The sequence below is a fragment of the Bacillus rossius genome, chromosome 1, assembly GCF_032445375.1.
Source record: "Bacillus rossius redtenbacheri isolate Brsri chromosome 1, Brsri_v3, whole genome shotgun sequence".
In the NCBI taxonomy this organism is placed as follows: domain Eukaryota; kingdom Metazoa; phylum Arthropoda; class Insecta; order Phasmatodea; family Bacillidae; genus Bacillus; species Bacillus rossius.
Window position 1 is genome coordinate 90,724,927 of NC_086330.1, and position 20,290 is coordinate 90,745,216.

General features: G+C 39.7%; 1 protein-coding gene across 1 annotated transcript in view; it reads left to right on the plus strand.

Annotated features, from left to right (window-relative positions):
• Positions 1–20,290, plus strand: part of LOC134531935 (uncharacterized) — a 145,684-nt gene that overhangs the window by 24,852 nt on the left and 100,542 nt on the right. Inside the window, exon 2 of the mRNA XM_063368039.1 lies at positions 9,153–9,425. Coding sequence (XP_063224109.1) covers positions 9,153–9,425 — 273 coding nt within the window. The remainder of the gene's footprint in view (positions 1–9,152; positions 9,426–20,290) is intronic.

A 20,290-nucleotide genomic window follows, 5' to 3' on the forward strand; every position in this document is an offset into this window, starting at 1 on the left:
TCAAAATAATCTTCTCTGTGCGAATGAAAATATATTACAAATATTCGCCATTCCGTTACAGTTTTAACATGTATTTATATTATTGGGCTTATGTAAAATATGTCCTACATTTTAAGACACCTACACAGATATCTCAGTTCTTTTCCATAAAAAAAAAAGCTGTCTACGCAAGCAAGTTTACTGACTTTAAGGCTAGACTGTACCGCCGTTTGTATACCCTAGCTGATCTTTTATATGTTGGATGTCGGCACGATAATAGGCTTCTATCCGTGCTTGGGAGGATTTAGTGGAAATAAGGGCGTAGAGGCACACTTTAGACATATGTGTGTGTTCATATATACATTTAATACGATTTTTTGACGTGACGTCTAATAAATCGATGAACGCTGGCTGCACGCACGAAATTGTCCCACTACGAATGTCCCACTACGAATGACCCACTACGGATGTCCCACTACCGATGTCCCACTACATGCGTTTCGAGTCCAACAGAGAATATGCTAGTTAAAAGAAATTCAAACCAATATCGTGCGTGGAATAATATTAATTTAAACCATCTGAATCGATTATTCTCAAAATGGACTCGTGGTCGTGTGGCTAGCGTGGATGACTTCCAATCCATAGGTTATCGGTTCGAATCTCGGCAGCTGCGAATTTGTTTTGTACTTGTAAAAATAAATACGTCACACGCAACATTTCAAAAGTAATAAATATGAATTAATGAATGCAAATAAAAGTAAATTTATTAATTAAATTGTACATTTCATTTCACTCCTTTGTATCCATACAAAATAGTGATAATTCAATAAAATTGATTCAATTTTATACATAAAAGTATGCAGAGGTAGATTTTATCATACAAAAGATGGAAAATTAAAAAAAAATTCTTCCTCAAAGAATATAATATTTTTAATGCCTAAATGGTTTGGTTGCAAAAACCTATTACGGCTCAGTGTCAGGCCGAATATGATATTTCCTTTTCTTCTGGATCAATAATTTCATCAATGTTTTGTTATGACGTTGTCACGTAAAACTATCATCCATAAACCGACTTTACAGACAACCATTTTTTTTTTTTACTTACGCCTTTGAAGTTTTGGACTTTTTGTCATGGAAAATATTCAAGAATGTTTCGTCAAACAAAACCTACTGTGTTCGTCGGTGCTGTAGTCGTTGTGTTGTCCAGAATATCTGTTTAGTTTCATCATAGGGCCCAACTGTTCGACATGAGCTGATTTATGCTAGTTCTCTGTGGTTTTAAGTTTTCATTCTTATTTTTAGTTTCCATTCTTGAATTTTATGACAAACTGCAAAACTAAAATGGTGCAACTATACAAACAATTCTCCATTACGTGAATTATTTAAAGAACGTTTCATATATAACATTCATAAAAAATTATGAGAGTTAAAGAGGTAACCTAAGAGAAAGAGGCTGCGTATAAATTTGTGAAGTAGGTGGGGGAAGAAAGGTAGATACTTGTGATGAATACTTGTGAGGGCATTTGTTTGGGCTTGAACTGCTTTGGATGAGAATAAAGCTGATTGATGGAAAAAATGATTTTTTCACTTGCAAGTAAAACATTACCTAGAAAAATTAAAAGCTATTTATTATTTCACACATTTCTGAGGTCGTGACTTGCTATGAGAAACCAGGAGGAAAAGGGTCAAGATAAAGTAAGGTTTAATGTCGCATGGTAACGCGTAGAAGCTTATGGCATTGAGTCCTTCAGGCTCATAGCGGGCTACCTAACACATGCGCACCAACTCGATGCTCGTAAATTTAAGTCTTGATGGAGAGGGGAGGGTAGGGGGTTGGGATTGATCCTGCGACCCTAGCTACGTACGTGTGTAGCTTTCATGGCTTCCGAGGATATATTTACCGGCAAGGATAAACTCAACATACCAGCGTTTATACGTGTTTCCTCTTTCAGTTTATCTGTGCTGCATTCGTTTGCGATTTATACATTCAAACTTGAGCAATTGTTAGGACAACTTAAAAGGGAATTGGAAATTCTTCAGTCTATGTTATATTATTTATAAGTTAGACTTTGTAATGTATACAATTTAAATCATATTGTTGTGTCTATTCTGGCAATTACTGTACATAGTTCTTGTGAGTAAGCCTTGAATGCTTTATATATTTATGATTGAACGTACATTCTGCTTTAACCTGAAAAGGAATACACTAGAAAATTTAAGATAATACGTTTCACAGCAACTTAAATGGCCTCAGGTTGAGACGCAATAAAATTTACTTTCACAAGTGAGCTGAAAACATATTTCGGAGCTCGCACTATCGTTTAAGATTGAGACAAAATCACGGTTTAAAAAATAAGCGACACATTTACTTTCATTTCCAATTATTTTCTTAGCCTACACTTAAGCCATGGTACAATAACATGGACGAAAATATGTAGGATTCCAGGGGTGGCCGCGAAATTAATTTCCACTGTTGCGATTTTGCAAGCGCAAGCGGACTCCCTCAGTGACGTTATTTACGCCCAGGGACAAAATTATTATGAAAACTACGTTTCTACATTCCTAGCATGACCATCAAACAGCGAAACTTTGTTGCTTAAACCAAATTGCATTGAGTTTAGTGAGATTGACCAAAATATATTATCAACCTACGTCATGAAATGAATCTCGGACACAATCTAAACAAGTGTCTTGGAAGGCGCATCACCCTCAACTAGACATCTGTGTAACTACTGCGACATGCTGCACGAAGGCATGAGATAAGTAAATGTGCGAAGAATCCCTCTTGTAGAAATTTTCAGTGTGTTAAGTGTAAGCTTTGGTGTACTCGCATTGACAAGTTCGAAAAGACACTTGGAAGACATGCGAAGGCGCAGGTCGCTTGCCTGCCGAACAGCTTGTGAATGTTTAGGCGCCTCAGTTCAAGCTAGAGGTTCTCATGCGCACAGGCTCCTGCACTGAAGCAGATCGGCAGTAGCCGTCCGCATCGTCGTCTGCTCATGAATCTACACCTAACACTGTGCTCGCCGCGTCACAGACACATGATAATGGATTCTACTTGGCGCAATCTACATTTAGAGGAGTTTTGAAGGACCGCTACTATCTAAATACTTTAAGTGAGGCTAAAGACGTTTGTACTTTTCTTAGTGATATCGAGCAGAACTTAATAGATCAGCTTACGGATGATACAGCAACATATGAGCCTTTAAAATATAACTTTGTGGTTGGACTTTATACATGGTAAACCGGAGTCGCCCGAGAATCAAATGAGCAAGCGTGCTTTCAAGACATCGGCTGTTGCAATTAACACTCCAGACGACGTGGAGCACTCAGTTAAACAGAGTATCAAAAACTCTGCATGGAAGACGAATAATACATGGGTAAAGGATCTGGTCGGACACTAACTTCGGCGAACCGTCTGGAGCTGATATTTAATCATTTCGACCCACTACAGAAGTATGTGTATATTTATATGCTTATTTTATGTAAAACTATGTATAGTAAATATTTGGTACATAAACATATGTTAAATATGTAATGATTTTCCCTTAATTTTACCTGATTAATATTTTAACTTACAACTGCAGATATAATTTTAATGATCGTAATAAAGTATATTCTACCAAACCTATACTGAAATATGAATCTTTTGTTTGGATGTAAAAAGAGCAAATATACTGACATATGTAGGGATATTAATAATAAAGGTTTGTACATGTATAACACATATATTACTATTACAATAAATAAGTTATTTATTTAACATTATTATGTTTCCTAGTTCAAATGTCAATCGAAAAGAAAATGAGGAACTGGGTTTGAATTTAAATAAAACGAAGAAGTATTTTTTAATTAAAGTTGAATAAATACTAATATAATATTTTCTAATTGATAATTTTAAATTTTATCTGTGATGTCAAATGTTTGGTGCTTATTCTAGTCTTAATAGTTGAGTGGCCTGAGCCTACTACCCTTGGTATAAATTATTTTTAATTAGTATTTAGTATGAGCACGGTTTTAGTCTTTAAGCAAATTATGAAATAAACAGAACTCTTTGGTATGCAAATTCGACTATCGTAAATAACGTACTAAATGATGACTGTCGAACTAACAGTACTAAACAAATGAATAATACATCAGCATACTCTAGCAGGGAATAAATAATAAAAGTAAGGCTTAGCCTATGATTATACAATTCAAGATGGTGGTTGTATATATGAGATGATGGGGAATTGAAATACAAGATAGTGATAGAGTAAATGAAATGAGAGGAGAGAATTATAAAATTAATTACAAGATGGTGTACTTATAAGTGAAATGGGAGAGCATGAGAAAAATATCCAAGATGGTGGATGTATGAGCGAAATGGAAGCAAAAGACTATGATTAATATGGAGAGGTGAGTATGGTGGTGGCGATGTTAAAGGTCAATCCAAGATGGTAGGAAGGTCTAGAGTTCAAAATGGATAGAAATGATTTAATCCAAGAGGGAAGCAGCGATGTCACAGGCTAAAGCTGATGATGACATAGTCCAATATTACTTAGGTTCAGATGACTCTGGTGATGGTGAAATAGTCAAAGATGGCGGTTGGAAATGATGTAATACTAGAATGCTGCATAATAATTGGAATGACATGGCATGAGAAAATATTAACCCAAGATGACAGTAGGAAATGACGTAATGCTAAATGGCCGGCCGGAAATGACGCAATTCAAGATGGCGGAGGTGAAGTCATATTAGTTGGTGGTTTATCTGGTGGAGTAATGGAGAGTATTAAACCATTGTGGAGAGAAATGAGGAGACTTAGAAAATTACGTAGTAAAAATAATTTTAGAGAAATTTCGTGGGAAGCGGAAAAAATTTAGGGACAAATGGGGAATTTTGTGGTGAAAAACGGGAAAATTCTGGGAAATAGGGAAATTTCGGGGAAAGTGGTGACGTCAGAGGTCAAATATCATGTATCCGAAATCCGGATCCATAATCCACTGCGCTTGGACTTACATAATCTAACTATTACTGATATCCGAGTGGTTTCAGTTTATGAAAAGCATTTAAGAATACGCTAAGAGTGTATGGGTATCTCGGTTTCCAGATTTCGTTTTTAAATTGTAATTTTAGAAGAGTGAAAATGACTAATAAGCGTGTGTTCATAAACATATTTTTAGAAACATCCGGTATGGATACTTGAAAGTTCTCAATGAACTTGCATTATATCTTTATATTCATTTCTCCGCCATACCATGTAATGGTTACCGCTGAAACATCATAGTTGCCTTTTTCACGACGAGAAGACTACGCGCCAGTCCACAGCCTTGCACCTAGAGGCGATACCGCGCTAGAAGCACCAGCGAGCGTCGTATCCGCCTCGCTGACACAGATACGCCCCTGACAAGGCTGAACCCTTAATGTCACGTTTTGCAACTGCATCCTTTCTTGTTACGATAGTCTCTCCTGAGAAGTCTTCCTGGAACCGCCCCTGAGCCATGATCGTCAACCATCGTCGTCACACGTGACATGATGACACCTCTGCCACTATCGAGTCTTGTGCACCGTGCACCACGATGAAGCAGTCGTAGTACGCTCATCCGCCATTAGTTGACAGAACCATAACTAAACATAGTTTTCTACTGTTTTTCATTAGTTTCGCATGAGGGTATGAAAGAGTTCTAAATGTTGCATAAGGCATAAACCAGGCCATATTTCTACTAGGCTACTTTATTTTACGTTCAATTTGAACCTATAACTAGTAATAAAAATTACAAATAATAATAATAAATTTAACTCAATCATAATATTTGGATTTCCAAGAACTGTACAATTATTGTTAATATGCACCAACACGGTAAGGTTGTGACGACCTAGATAGCTACCCTCCTCCTCCACACGCGGGAGCTTTTCTGCCAGCTGGGACAAGCAGTGACACTTAGCCACGAGTGTAGGGACTTATTACGTCTCTCCTGGCTACAGACTTCAGGCGACGCAGCCAGTGATTCGCCTGGTTCACTCGGAGCCTGAATGAAGGCTCACAGGCGGCAGTCGCTGGCTGAAGCGCCTCTCCCACGAGTCCACGAGTACAGCGCCTGCCACGGCAACAGAGCTGCTCTAGCGCCCAGACGCGCGCATGAGACCGTTTCATAAGGCGGTAGTTCGCGCCCGCAACACGAGTAGTGCTCACGTGCTGACATAAATCCATCCGTGTCCAAGCAACTCGGGCTTGGCCGTTCAACAATTCAAACTTGAGAAAAGAAATCGAGCTTCAGATATTTTGCTGTTAGATTTACAGGCCTTTAGGCACCACTTTAGACACTTCCATTTTTCTCAACAATGTAATTCTGTTGCGAAAAACTCCTTAGATGAGAGTCTTTAGTGAAAAATTAAAATAATACACTTACATTGTATTTATTGCTAGAGCCATAATTACTTAACAGATTCACTGGGTAGCAAAGTAGACTCGAAGCACGTATATATCGCTTCTCGTTGGTGATTGGACTACAGTGCTCTTGAAACACCCTTGTTGATTCTGAGCTGGTTATAAACAAGATACCCGAACACTTGGAACTCGCCAAAAGGATACGACCTGGTAATCTACTAATGAGCATCCTAAAAAGACTTAAATATCTATAGGCAATTTGAGTCTACTCTGGAGGAAAATATTCGATGCTGTAGTTATTCTTTACATCGAATCTAGTTCATATCAAGATATTCTGACAACTTTTTCCAGATTTGTAAATGGGATGACAATGTCGACTGCCTCCAACAGCTGTTACAGTCATTGGGTTCAAAGTCATATTTGAGAGGAATCTCGCATTGCCTTATCCTTCATGGAAGGAACTTGTGAGAGGCACTTCGACTTCCCAGATATTCGCGCAATGTAAAGTTGGCGAACGTTGTTAGTTACAGGTGGGTTTTATCGGGGTATTCCCATTTGCATTGCTTCCTTGTAGGAATGATATAACGTCCCCTGTCTGGGGACAATGAATGCCCGTCAAATTCTCTCCCTCAATACTTTTTTAGAATCATACCATTAGTTTCCATGCGTTATTATTTTTACTATCTTTTTTTCTGTTCGAAACTCTTGACAACGATGGATGTTAACACTTTACCACATTTTCTTTGTGTAAGGCTAAGCAACCCTGGAAAATATATAATTAAAAAAAGGTTTAATACATTTTCCTCTTGCTGTGACGATCCTACATGAAAAACCAAGATAGCCTCGCATATTCTTTTCACACTAGGCTAGACTCAACTTGCGTGTACATAGCGAAACCTCTTTACAGTGCCCATTGGTCGATATCAAGGTCGCATCGTTTATCATGTTACACATGAAGTCTACGCCTTGTTTCTTTCTGTCTCGTAGTGCTCCAATGCGTGTCAAGAGCACTGTCGATCATTCGCTCTTTCAATTATCTCTAGGATAGACTCCGTGATAATCTATATATTCGGAATAACTACACCTGCTCACTGACTAATGACTCGTGAAACCTGTTAACTGGAAAGCTTGTGATTTGATAACTCCTTCGGCAAGGGTTATTAATTAGCTCAGAGTCCTTCGACCAAATGTAGTTCAATCACTGAAGCAGCAATAAGTGAAACGCGTTTGGATTCTAACTTACAGCAAAATGAAACTGCTAATTTTTACGGTATCTTTCATTGAAGTAACGTGAACCTTTCAAGTCTACCTCGCAACTTAATAAATCCACGAAATCATCGTGACTCTATTTATTGCATCGTTCCGTGACCAAGAATTCTCAACATTTAAATCGCTTGTAAGAGCTTTTTCTATCCCCCATCTGCTTTATAACTCGAGAGAGATGAACTGGATTGCGAGTGTTCAGGGCTGTGAAAGTTGCATGGAGAGTTCTTCTTTGGTCGGAACTGCCCTCCCCACAATGCACCTCGGTAGTTCCGGAGCGAGCCACGGCCAGGGCGGAGGGCTGCTTACTGTTCCGGGTCTCTCTGCAGGCTGCCAGGCGGCGCTTACGTTCCCGGGAGACCACGGCGTTTCATGCAAAACTGTTTCGACAAGGAAACACTCGGAGAAGGTTCCTTTTATTGGAACCATGAACGACCAAGACTGGACTGGGGACATTTTAAAAGCCGCAAACAAACTTAAACGTGCGTACTTTTAAACATATTTGAAAACCACACTCAGTGACCTGCCGCTGGGACAACGCTTTGATCACGACGACATACACACATTTCCACCTTAAAATTTACGGAGAACATTGGTTACAAATTAACTAATTTATCTTATGTTCGTACATTTACAGGTACTAAGTTCACCTACTTTTAATTGAATCTACAGCAATAATCGTAGTATGTTAACAAAACATTCAAAAACTTGTTAATACGCCTGAAAAAACACTGATACTTCTTCCACGTGTGATTTTATTCTCGAAACAAAACTCGGTTTGTTTTTACGAAAATCCAATTATCAGAAATTGAGAAAATCTCTTCGTTTATTTGAGGTGGATCCTTAGTTGAAATGTCCGTAAATTTACTGTAAGTTCTAACAGTGCAGCCTGTATGTGTGTGTGCACTCTAAATCTGAATCAATTAAACGGTAAGATCTGAAAATTATGCCAAGAACTTGTTAGTGGCTGGTAAATCAGAGACTTCGCTGTAAATCTGTGTCTGAAGTGGGGAAAATCAAATTTATAATCAGTGTTAATGACTTATATGTAGAGACCTGCAAAATTCGCGGATTCATTCGGTGATAGGCTAGACTTCAAACACATATACCTCTTAGATAATTTTGCTATTGGCTTACTGTTCATCTGGACGAATCTCAACCAGTTATAAACCCTCAACCAAAGAAGGATCGAATTACAGACAAACCAGCTGAGACGACTTACAAGTCGGCAGCCAATGAACTTGCTTTATTTTCCCGAGTGTACAGGGGTATGTGCAGTCTATCCTGAAGGCCATCGAAACCGCGAATTTTGCAGGTCTCTACTTATATGTGAGCGGAATACACCCAGTTAAATAAATTACAGCATTCCTTAGATTAAACTGAAGCAGTTTGAATAGTTTCGCAGTCAAATTGCACTGCTTGGGAGCGGTTTGAACTGTTTCAAGTAGAGAGTGTGTGTTAGTTTTCGCCGGGAAACGCCCGGACCAAAGTCATATGACTGGCGCAGCGAGGTCCCTCGTGGAAGCCGGTGTCTGCGCAGATCTGCCTCGGGCACACTCTGTGTTCCCGGCCGCAGGCGGAGGACAGACCCGTGGAGTGCGGGTGGCGCATGCTGATGACGACCTCCGAGCTTCTGTGTCGCAACCACGCGCTGTTTTATTTCCGAGGGGGGTCTCACGTCGCCACGTCCCCCCGCGGTGTCAAGGACACCCCTGCCCCTGCAGCCCCGGCCGCGCTCCGGAGTGCCTCGCAGCTTGTTCAAGTCGAGGCCCGAGGAGCCGTCATCACTTGGGCGTGGTTCGAACCTTGGGTGGTTTGTTTTGTTTTCATTATTCCAGATATTAATGGGGAAAAAGCTTCCGAAATGTGGCCGAAGAAGTAAAGTTGTATGCATTTCCCGGGGCGTAACCAGGGGGAGGGGGTTTAGGGGTTCAACCCCCCCCCCCTTCTTAGCCCCAAATCTTTAATTAATTTCTTATTCATCACTCAAACAAATTTCATATTAAAATTAATAAAATTTAAACCATTAGAATATTTAAATTTAAGAACCGAAAACTGCTAAAATAGCACTATTTTACACCCCCGGACCCCCCGCTTTAATACGGGGGGGGGGGCATGTTTCTTAACACCCCCCCATACACAAATCCTGCCTACGCCACTGTGAATTTCCCAGGTACTGAGCGTTCGTACATTATCTAGACAAACATTTTAATCATTTTTTTTTGCATGACGTTGTTACAAATAGTAAATAACTTACTAAATATAACTGACGCCAAAAAAACAGTAATTTGCAACATTCATATCTGATCGCTCATTAGGTATCCTAGCGCTAGTGATTGTTACCTTGTTAATGGAGGCCGTCTGCAAGAGAAGCCATTTTTTTCCTTATTTGGCCGGGCCATTCAGGACGCGTTTACTTGCGCACTGCATGGCTGTGATTGGTTTGTTGACAGTATAACATGTACCTTAAATAAACCCAGACAACCACGAAGCACAGACAATTGCTACACAGTTCTAACTTCTAACTCACAGCTGTTCTGGAAATCTTTTCGCCGTATAAGTAGTTTTGAGGTAGGTTAGTTTTTGAAATGTTTCCCTATGCGTTTCCTGGCGTAGAATAGTGGTCGCTGTCCCACAGCTGAAGCGAGGTGGCGAAACGACACAACATCAAAACTCGCATTCCAGAGGATCCGGGTAACTAGATCCGATCATCCTAACTTCTGTTGTTCTCGGTTCTCGTGAGGTAAATCCTAGGGAGGTGTGCCAAGACGTACAGCTAAGGTAGCGAATAAACACTGCCTTGTTGGGATACAACCGTCACCTATATATATATATATATATATATACACACACACACACATATACTAGCTGCAGTACCCAGCGTTGCCCGGGCTGAACACAGGGTGAAGGGGAACTGTTTAGAGATCAGATGTAGTTAGTAATTGTCTTCTTAATTTGAATGTCAAGTGTGCAAAATAATTAATATCACTTTCAGATCCCGACAGACGTTGTTCTGCTAGTTTATAGTTATTTACCTGGTCTGTATGTAATCTAAACTCTATAAAGCAAAATAGAAAAAAAACTGAAAAATAAGGAATTACAAATATAGAAAAGATTCCATTATCTAGCTAATGCTCGGCGTGCATTGCAATGCCTCATTCAGTTTTGTTTTGTAATATGTTTGAAGTAGTTACACATATACAAATAATCTATCCATGTCTCTAAATATATATTTATCTCTATCTACATCTATAGTCCTATATATCTAGTATCTCTCTATTTGTATTTATCTCTATATCTACATATATACCTCACACTATCTCTATGTATTCTATATGAGGGTACTGATTGCTTCGTTGTTAATATCACACGGGTGTTTTTTACTTGTATGGAAAAATCAAGAATGATGAGGCATCTAGTGCGTGGCAACAATGTTAATAGGCAATAGGAAATAAACTTCTAGCGCCTGCGGCATTGTCAACACACACTTCGTACGTGTACTGCATGTTGTATCTAACCCCCTCCAACGCATTTGATTCTTAATTGGACTTTTAGTAAGGATCCCTAATGTTATTGATAATATAATATAGCCTATAGCCTTCTTCGATAAATGTACTATCCAACACTGAAATAATTTTTCAAATCGGACCAGTGGTTCCTGAGATTAGCGCGTTCAAACAAACAAACAAACAAACAAACTTTTCATCTTTATAATATTAGTATAGATACACTTTAATAGTACTAACAAGAAATAATAGCAATTTAAAAATTACTTGAGTAAATTAGATAAGCGGTTATATTTTTGTGCGATGGTGCTGCTATCTTTAGTATTTTTGCCGTAAAAATTTGTATCGATGGTTGTGAAAGGTTCACTAGAATGCATTGAAACCAGTTTCTAATCTCGCGCAGGGCACCGTTTATTAAAACGGTTGTCGATTTTCTTTTCCTTACTGTGATTCAGTGTGGACACGTTCTGGAATACGGCGCCTTAAAACTCGTCGTAACTTGCCTTTCTTAATTTCAGTAACCCCCTCGTAGTAACTGGGCAGCTCTGTACTCGTTGTCCGACTCCTCTAGCAGGAAAAGCCCCCCCCCCCCCCCTCTACGAGTCCACGGCAGGATTCAGACGTCCCAGGCTTACATCTCCCGGATAAGTCCGCGACATCCAGTCTACACAGACGGGCACACAAGGACTTCACTTCAACTCGCTGCTTCTGCCGCAGACTTTACTATGCGTGTACCATTAATAAGGCACATAAATACCAGGGATTGCCACTGGCATGCATTCATTCTCGTCGGACAACTTCGCATACCGACGCAACCAACGTAAACACGAGTTGCGTAAATTCGCAAATCACAACAGGCTGTTATTTTCATAAACACTCTTATGTGTTAGTCCATAGTCATGTTCACAATACGTAAGCGTAACTGCACTTACGTAACTCGGCGTAAGCCATTCCGGGGCATAGTACTTGCTTAAAGTCGTGTCTAGGGACGCCGCCACCAACTACTGCCAACCACCGACAAGCACAAACTACATCAGCCGCTACCAAACTCTAGTTATGCCCTGTATGCCCTTATGTCCAACCGTATGGGTTAAGTCTCATGTCGTATACTCTGCGGTGACAGAATGGATAAGTCCCACTCGGACTTGGAATTTCTCCAACACCTGCTGCAGTGATTCAATTCTATACATTGATATCAGCTGCATCACACTGAATATAGTTTTATCACGCAGACAAGTGGCGTCACGCCAGGACTGAGTGTTCCAGCGGCGATCGGGAAGCATAAGGACGTGCGGCGAGTCGGAGCGTCGGGGCGGGTAGCGACGTTCTTCTTCGGCGGGCGACTGCCATCCAGCTGCCCTAACAGGGGGGTTATACACTCGCCTTGTCGGCCGTTAGGGAACCTAGAAGCTTCTTTCGAAATATTTTACACCCTCGCTACATTGGCCGCCTTCCGCTGACGTCACAGCCGTTGTCGACACTGGAGCTTTTTTTTTCTCGCAGGTACACTTTTTTCTCAGCCACGTTGCGGGTTGCATACTCCACAGGCTTCCTGAACTGCGCGCTTAAACAAGAACCAGTAACACGGTAAGACTCATCTTGGCAAAAAAAAAAAAAGGGGGAGGTCACCTAAGGAGATAACATATTTATAAAGTTAATTGCACAAATAAATCTTTTCCACACTAATAAATATATTCCAGATACTTTAAATAAAATAAAAGAATTATGGCAGTGTCAGTCTATAGCCTTTACGAAAACTGAGGAGAAGACAAACACAAGGAACGTTACAACAATTACGTAGCGTCACTGATGCGTCATTTCTACCTCTTCCCTGTCGTCTTCTCTTTCGGTTACAACTAACATAGATATAGAGAGAGGAAGGTGTACAGATAGAGATATATATAAAGAGATAGAGTGAGGGATATATTTAGATTTATAGAGATTTAGAGAGATTTATAGATAAAAACATAGATACATAGAGATATATATAGTTATATGGAGAGCTGTATATAGAGATATATAGACATATATAGAGTTATATAAATAGATAGAGAGATTTTTAATATATAGACAAATATAGTGAGATATATATAGGGGCATATAGAGAGATGCTTTGTATATGGGTACCTACTTCTAACAAATTATAAAAAAAAATCGAACGAGGTATAGCAACGCATGCCGGGCATCAACTAGCTTTAAATAAATCTGATTCGTGCCGTGCGTGTGCTGACGACCAGTGTGCGCATACCTTTATCTGGTGGTGCAATGCACGGTCTTGAGTCCAGACTTCTATGCTTCAGCACTTTCTGCAATCCGGCACCAATCACACTCAATTATTTTTTGATTCCGGCTGTTTCCTTGGCCGCCAGGTAGCATTACTGCTGTGCCGGGGTTTTTAGTTCGCTCAGAGTCTATCATTGCTGTCAGTTTTCATTACAGTCCTGTGTTTCCTTTTTCCAGTGGATCACATCATACATTTCACATGTTCAGATTTGGTATTCCGTTTAAAACCATATTGACTTTTGATATTCCGGAAGTTATCGCTAATATGGGATAGATATAGTCTGAAAATGTTGGATTAAAGACATTTCATTGCTTGGCTTGGTTACACACACTCGTACCTAAGAAACCAATGTCTTTCGTTAAATGGCTGCTGCAACATCATACCCTCTTTCCGGGTTGCATATCATTGGCCCGTTCTTTTGAATGATTCTTGCAATAGGGAAGACTAATTAAAAATAATTTCTAGGACACATTCAATTGCTTGTTTACACTATATCTCGTATTAATACCTCGCAAATAGACAACCTGATGATAAAATATAAACACATGAAAAACAAGCCAAAAAGTTATATTCCTAGGCAGTACAGGGAGTTCACAGAAAGTAATTAAGTCAGAAAAGTTATAGCACAGGCGAACACAGTAGGCGGACAACGACGAGACAGTTGCAACAAGAACAGTAGATACAGACAACAAAGCGACGAACAGACGAACGCAAAGATGATACTAAACCCATATTCTGAACAACACAACGATGGAAGCACAGATGAATATAGTAGATATTCTACGACCAAATATTTGCGACATTTCGAGGATTGGTATCTGCTCCCTACATGTGATGTAATTTTGTCTGACCAATTCCTTGCTCGGAATTCACTGTGTAATCTGGGCATTTAACATTTGAAATCAGCTGATTTTAGTTTGTCCTCCGTGTGTATTTGTTTTAATTTGTTGTCCATTCTTGAGGATTTTTTTTGTATTATAATCAGTGTAAAGTGGTGCATGTTCACGTAATTCATTTTACCGAATATATTTGGGTCATAAATGTAATATAATTTTTTCCTTTTTAGCTTCCTGGGTGTCAAATACTCGTGATCCATGAGAGTATAATTTTAAATATGTAATAGTATTGTTACGAGTGACATACAAATTTATTTACTAACAAATAGTTATGCTATTAATTAAATTATAGCAATTCAAATGTTTGTCCAAAAACTAATACCAATGTCATAAGTCCACTATTTACTCTCCCCGCTGGCGCTCGGCTCAACAGTGGCTCTCGCTGCTGTTCGTTTCTTACCGCACACCTCGGTCCCAACTCACTGCTGCGCACTTCTCGCTCGTCCGCGCCGCAAGACCGCTCCCCGATGCACCAATCATCGATGATCCGATCTCCGCTCCCGAAGGCCGTCACTCGTCGCCCGCTATCGCTCGCCAAGGGAGCACTCGCCCTCATAACTTCACTGCCCGAGGATTCGCCGGTGTCACCACAAGCCTCTGACACACTCTCCGCCGGAGTTCGGCGTCGTCTTGTGTGACTCTGAAGTCCCGTCCTGGAAAAGTCTCGTACGTAGCCCTCCCCGACTTAACACTCGAATGTGCGAGAACGATGGCGTCCTAGTTACTCCACTTCACTGGAAACTTGTCGAACACTCGAGGGGGTAGAGAGAAGCCGCTGCTAATCGGATCACCGGGTCGGTGGGAGATGGGCGGGCGCTACCGTCGGCTGCCTGGCCAGCCTTGTCGCTAGCCGCGTCATAACAGTATCCATTTTAGACTAACTACAAATGCTAACGCGTGTTTAGCATGTCTCGACTTAAGATGTAGTGCATCTGTTGTCTTGCCCCTCCGAAAAAGTATATAATAGCCGGTCCGAGCCCTGGAATCGGGAGTGTGGAGCCGGAACCGGTGGCCGCCATCTTGGTTTTTTACGGTACGGCGGCCATCTGGGATGACCTTGACATTAAAATTTTTGTCAAAATTTGCAAACATTAACCAATATGACTCAAAACTTTCAGTTTTTAAGATGTTCACCAAAATATTTGAAAAAAAAATGTGATGATTCAAAAGTGTCCGTTTCAAAAGTGTCCGTTTCCAAAGTAATTTCCCTTGTAAAATCCAGAAAATTTTTTTTAAAAATTTTCAAAGTGTTTTTGCAGCTAAAATAACTTATCTATAGTCCTAAAAGTGGTTTAAGAATCCTTTAAAAAATTAATTCAAGCCCCTGAGCCTGAATATGAATACACTATTTTGAATTGTTAACATTTTTGAGGATTCTTAAGCAATTTTTTTATACTTTTAGTTCTTTAAAATTCTGTTGGAATCTTTGATGGGAAATATCTCCTTGAAAATGGAAATTTTCGAGTTTTCACATTTTTTGAGATTTTTGGTGAAAATGTTATTTTATTTTAACTGAAATTTTTTTAAGTTATACTAGCAATTTTTGGGTCAAATTTGGCGATGTTTTGCAGACTTTGGCAAATTTTTAAGTTCAAGTTCTAAGGTCAATGCCAAGGTCATTTAATAGAGCCACCACGACGACACAATCCAAGATGGCGGTTACCGGCTATGGCTCCACACTCCGACTTCAGGCTCAGACCGGCTATTATCCACTATTCTCCAACACTACATCCCCCATCTTAGCGCCGAAACCTGGGCCGCAGTTACAGACCAGATTCCGAGCTTGCAATCAACACACTGACTCAGCCCTGCCCTCTTAACTCTGAATAACTATTTCGAATCAGTGAAAGAATAGTATAGAATAACCGAAAACTCACTAACAGGTAGATCAGAGTTTGAGGTGAAGAAATTCACTGTGAAAATAGCGGGGATCAGTTGACGATTCAGTTTGTTTAAGCCACTGGATTTAAACTTAGATATTCACATCTTCAGGTGGTTCATTTTGGATAAATTTGGAGCAGTGGTTTCCTTTTTTCAATTTTAGAGTGTATACCTACTCGGTAGCTAAATATTTAACATTCTTTATTTTTTTAACTCAGTATCACATAGCTATTTGTTTTACTTCAATATTTCCACCGTAAGCTTGAGGGTTTAGTGTTAAATGCTGAAGTACTCACTAACTCCACCCTGCTGTGATAAACGTGGCGTGACGTCACCCAAACAAGGCTCACGGCATCGGCGAGATAAGCTCAGTCGTCGAGAGTGTTTCTTCTGGAGTCTCGCAGCTGTGTTATCAGTAGGTACTGGAAAAAAATCGCGGTTTCAGTGATCTCTAGGATAGAATCCGTGATCCTCTATGTACTCGGGAAAATTTCACCTGCTGTTTGGCCAGTTACTCGTGACACCCGTTAACTGGCATTCTGTGATTCGATACTTCTTTCATTGAGGGTCATTCATCGTCTCAGAGTCCTTCACACAAACTCTGGTCCAATCACTGAAGCAGCAAAATGTTAAACCCATTTGTATTCTAGTCATTCGCGAAATTAAACAGAGGAATTATTCCGGTCTCTAGTTTTCAGCGCAAGCGCTCCGAGCGCGGATGTAGAAGGCTGTTCGTGGAAGCGTAGGCGAGACGAACCACTTCCCGGGGGGGAGAGGGAGGGTGAATATTCCACTTCAGCCGCCGCGCCGCCTCCTTCTGCCTGTGTTCCGACAAAAGCCGCTGATTGCTCCTTCGAGAGAAGCCCGTCTTCACGCGTCCCATTTGCAGGCTCCTCTATTCTTACGTCGAGAATTTGTGATTGGCTGCTGAATTTTTCTTCCATTCCAATGAATACTTTTTTTTTAATTATGTGGCTTATTATTATTATCATCCACGGAGTTCAAATGAGCAAAACAAAAAAAAATAATCTGTGTTTACCACATGTCATTGCCAAAAACTGGAGACCGGAAAAATTCGCGGATTCATTTCGCGATAGGCTAGACTCCAAAAACCTTCATGATGATTCAGTGATGGGCAAACCGTTTATCTGAAGGACTCTGAGCAAATGAAAAACATTCAACAAAAGTAGTATCTTATCACAAGAATTCATGGTAACACGTGTCACGAGTCAGTAGCCAATGAGCAGGTGTATTTTGTCGAAGTACATAGAGGATCGTGAAGTCTATCCTAGAGGTAATTCATACATATACTGTAACGTATTGACAAAACCTTCCAGTGTTAGAAATTGGAGCGGAAAAAGTTCAGAACAAAACTTTATTTTCGTGATTCTCGGTACTGTACCTCGCGATACCGTCAGAGATATTTTCGTCAAGGTAACTATTCGATGGACACGATGACTTAGGCTCTGGTATCCGTAACTTAATCAGTTTATGCTTCGGTACTTTGAGGCAGCAATACCTAGGGACTGGTTGGATTCACGGGTTTAGTAATGGGCAGGATGTACTCCACAGTAGTCTGTACACTCGGGCAGAACTATTGGCTGCTTAATGTGTGAGAGCCTCGTTTGAGTTGGGCGTGACTCGGCACTTTTTAGTGGCGGGATTGCTACACTGTAAAAAAATTTGTACTTTTACAAGGAATGTACTTGGAAACTCAGTTAACAACGATATAACTTGTAAAATTGCAAGGCAGAGCTTCGTACCATTTGCAGTTTTACAAAGCTCTGCATTGCAGATTTACAAGTGATATCGTTGGAAACTTACTTCCCAAGGATTTTCCTTGTAAAAAGTACAAAAATATTTTACAGTGTTCTGGCACAGAGATCTCCGATTTCACTGTGGGTGAATATAAATAGCCGCGATAATTTCACGTTTATTAATTTCATAATTTCATTGGTTAGCAAAGTAGACGTGAAGCCCATATACATCTACAAAAATTTGATGATTGGACTACAGTGCTCTTGACACGCCTTCGCGACCTTGAACCAAATACAAACAAGAAGTGGTTACCCAATGAAGTGTAACACGCCAAAATATGTGGCCTTGTTATATCCTGGCGTGAAAAAAAAAAAAATCCCGAAATTTTCGGGAATCTGGAAAGAGGCCATGTAGTAGACAGGTACAAGTGTCTGAATTTTAACCATGGATTGTCCTGCTATTCAGCAATACATGCCTACTAAACTACTATAAATAATCATTAAATCAATCTGTATTGGAACACTGTAAATTTTTTGTTGTACTTGTTACAAGGGAAATCCTAGGACTATCATTGTAAAATTATAAAAGCATTTTTACAGTGTAGGGATCAGACAAATTCGCGTTATTGTTAGCAAGCTGTTATATATTTTGATACCCTTAGATAGTATGAGTCACGTTGCTTTTTTAAAATTTGGTTGTTCGCAATAAGTAATATGAATGTTGTATATATTTATTCTGCCACGGTTATTATGAATGTTTCTGTTTCAATGGAATATTATAACAGTTTAATCTAGACTATTTACAACGAATCATAAATAAAATTGAAGGTAAACTAATCTAGTTTTTCTTACAAATTTCCAATATGTGCACTTTGAGTTGTACGACACACATCCAACTTAAAGTCCAATTCTTTACACACTTTGGTTAACACGTCCAAAGTAATGGAAGCAATAGCCTCTTAAATCCTGTGTCTCAACACTGGCAAAACATTAGATAGCGGCGGAACGTAGACAGTATTTTTATAAAGCCCCAAAGAAAAAAAAATCGCATGGCGTTATGTCTGGTGAACGTGGAGGCCAGCGAAGAGATCTCTGTCGTCTCGACCATTACGACCAATCCAATGGTCATGGAATTTGACGTTCAACCACTCTCGTACAAAGATATTCCAATGTGGAGGGGCTCCATCCTGTTGCCAAATAAAGTTCACAAGTTCACCCTCTACTAATTGGGATAATGACGTTCAGGAGTCGACATTTAGCGTATGTGGCGCTGTAAGCGAGAAAACAACAAAGCAGTACGTGCGCATGCGCTTATCTAAAACTGATCTAACGCGTGGCCACACAGAAAGCTACGCTATGTTCGCGATGTTGTCTATGTTCGCTGCGCCAGGCTGCCAGACAGATCAGTCTAGTTCGCGATGTTGGAGAGATGTAGGTCGTGGGATTCGAGTGGTGAATCCGACGACGATAATATTCTGCTGGCTCTCGCAGTATGTAAATGTAAAACAATAAATGGGTTTAAGAAGTAAATTTAAAAAGAATATAATTTGGAGAATGTCATCATTTCATTAAGCAAGTGGGTGAGCATGAAACCAAATTTATGTATTATTTCATAATAAAAACAAATCAGTTTGATAGCATTTTATTTCTTATTAAGAATAAAATTGAGAAGAAAAATCTAAATTACAAGGAAAGAATTTTAGCAAAGAAAAATTGACTATTTGCTTGAGGTTAATAAACAATGATTTCATTCCAATATAATTCTTTAACGATTAATCGTCAACGGAATAAAAGGAAAATTAAGAACAATGGGAATTCACACCAATATTAATTATTATTACCTTAACACACAACATTAATGAACCTCCTTTGAAATCAATTCCCAATCATCATCTCACATATCTTGCTTTCTATATACTTCTATCGATTTATTCCATAAACATGGATATTTTCGTACTTCTTCAATGATTTTTTTATTCAATATGTTATTAATTTAAACAAACACATAAATACAGCTCAAATCCGCGCGGAAACATGTTTTTGTTTATCTGCGCATGCGCGAATTCAGCGAAGTTATTAGAAAAATAGCCGAGAACCAAACACCTGGCGAGGTCGCCAACGTAGCGAACACAGCGAACACAGCGAACACAGCTTTGTGTGGCCAGTGACACCTAAGATGCAGCTGGCTATATTTTACTCGCGGGAACATAGCGAGCCTAGCGTCCTGTATGGCCGTAGCTTTACTCTTTAATTGTGATCGTGAACCAAAACTCTACAACACTTACTTAAAATTTATGACTGGGACATTATTCTATGGTAACACTGTATTAATGTGTTAATTAATGTGTTAATAG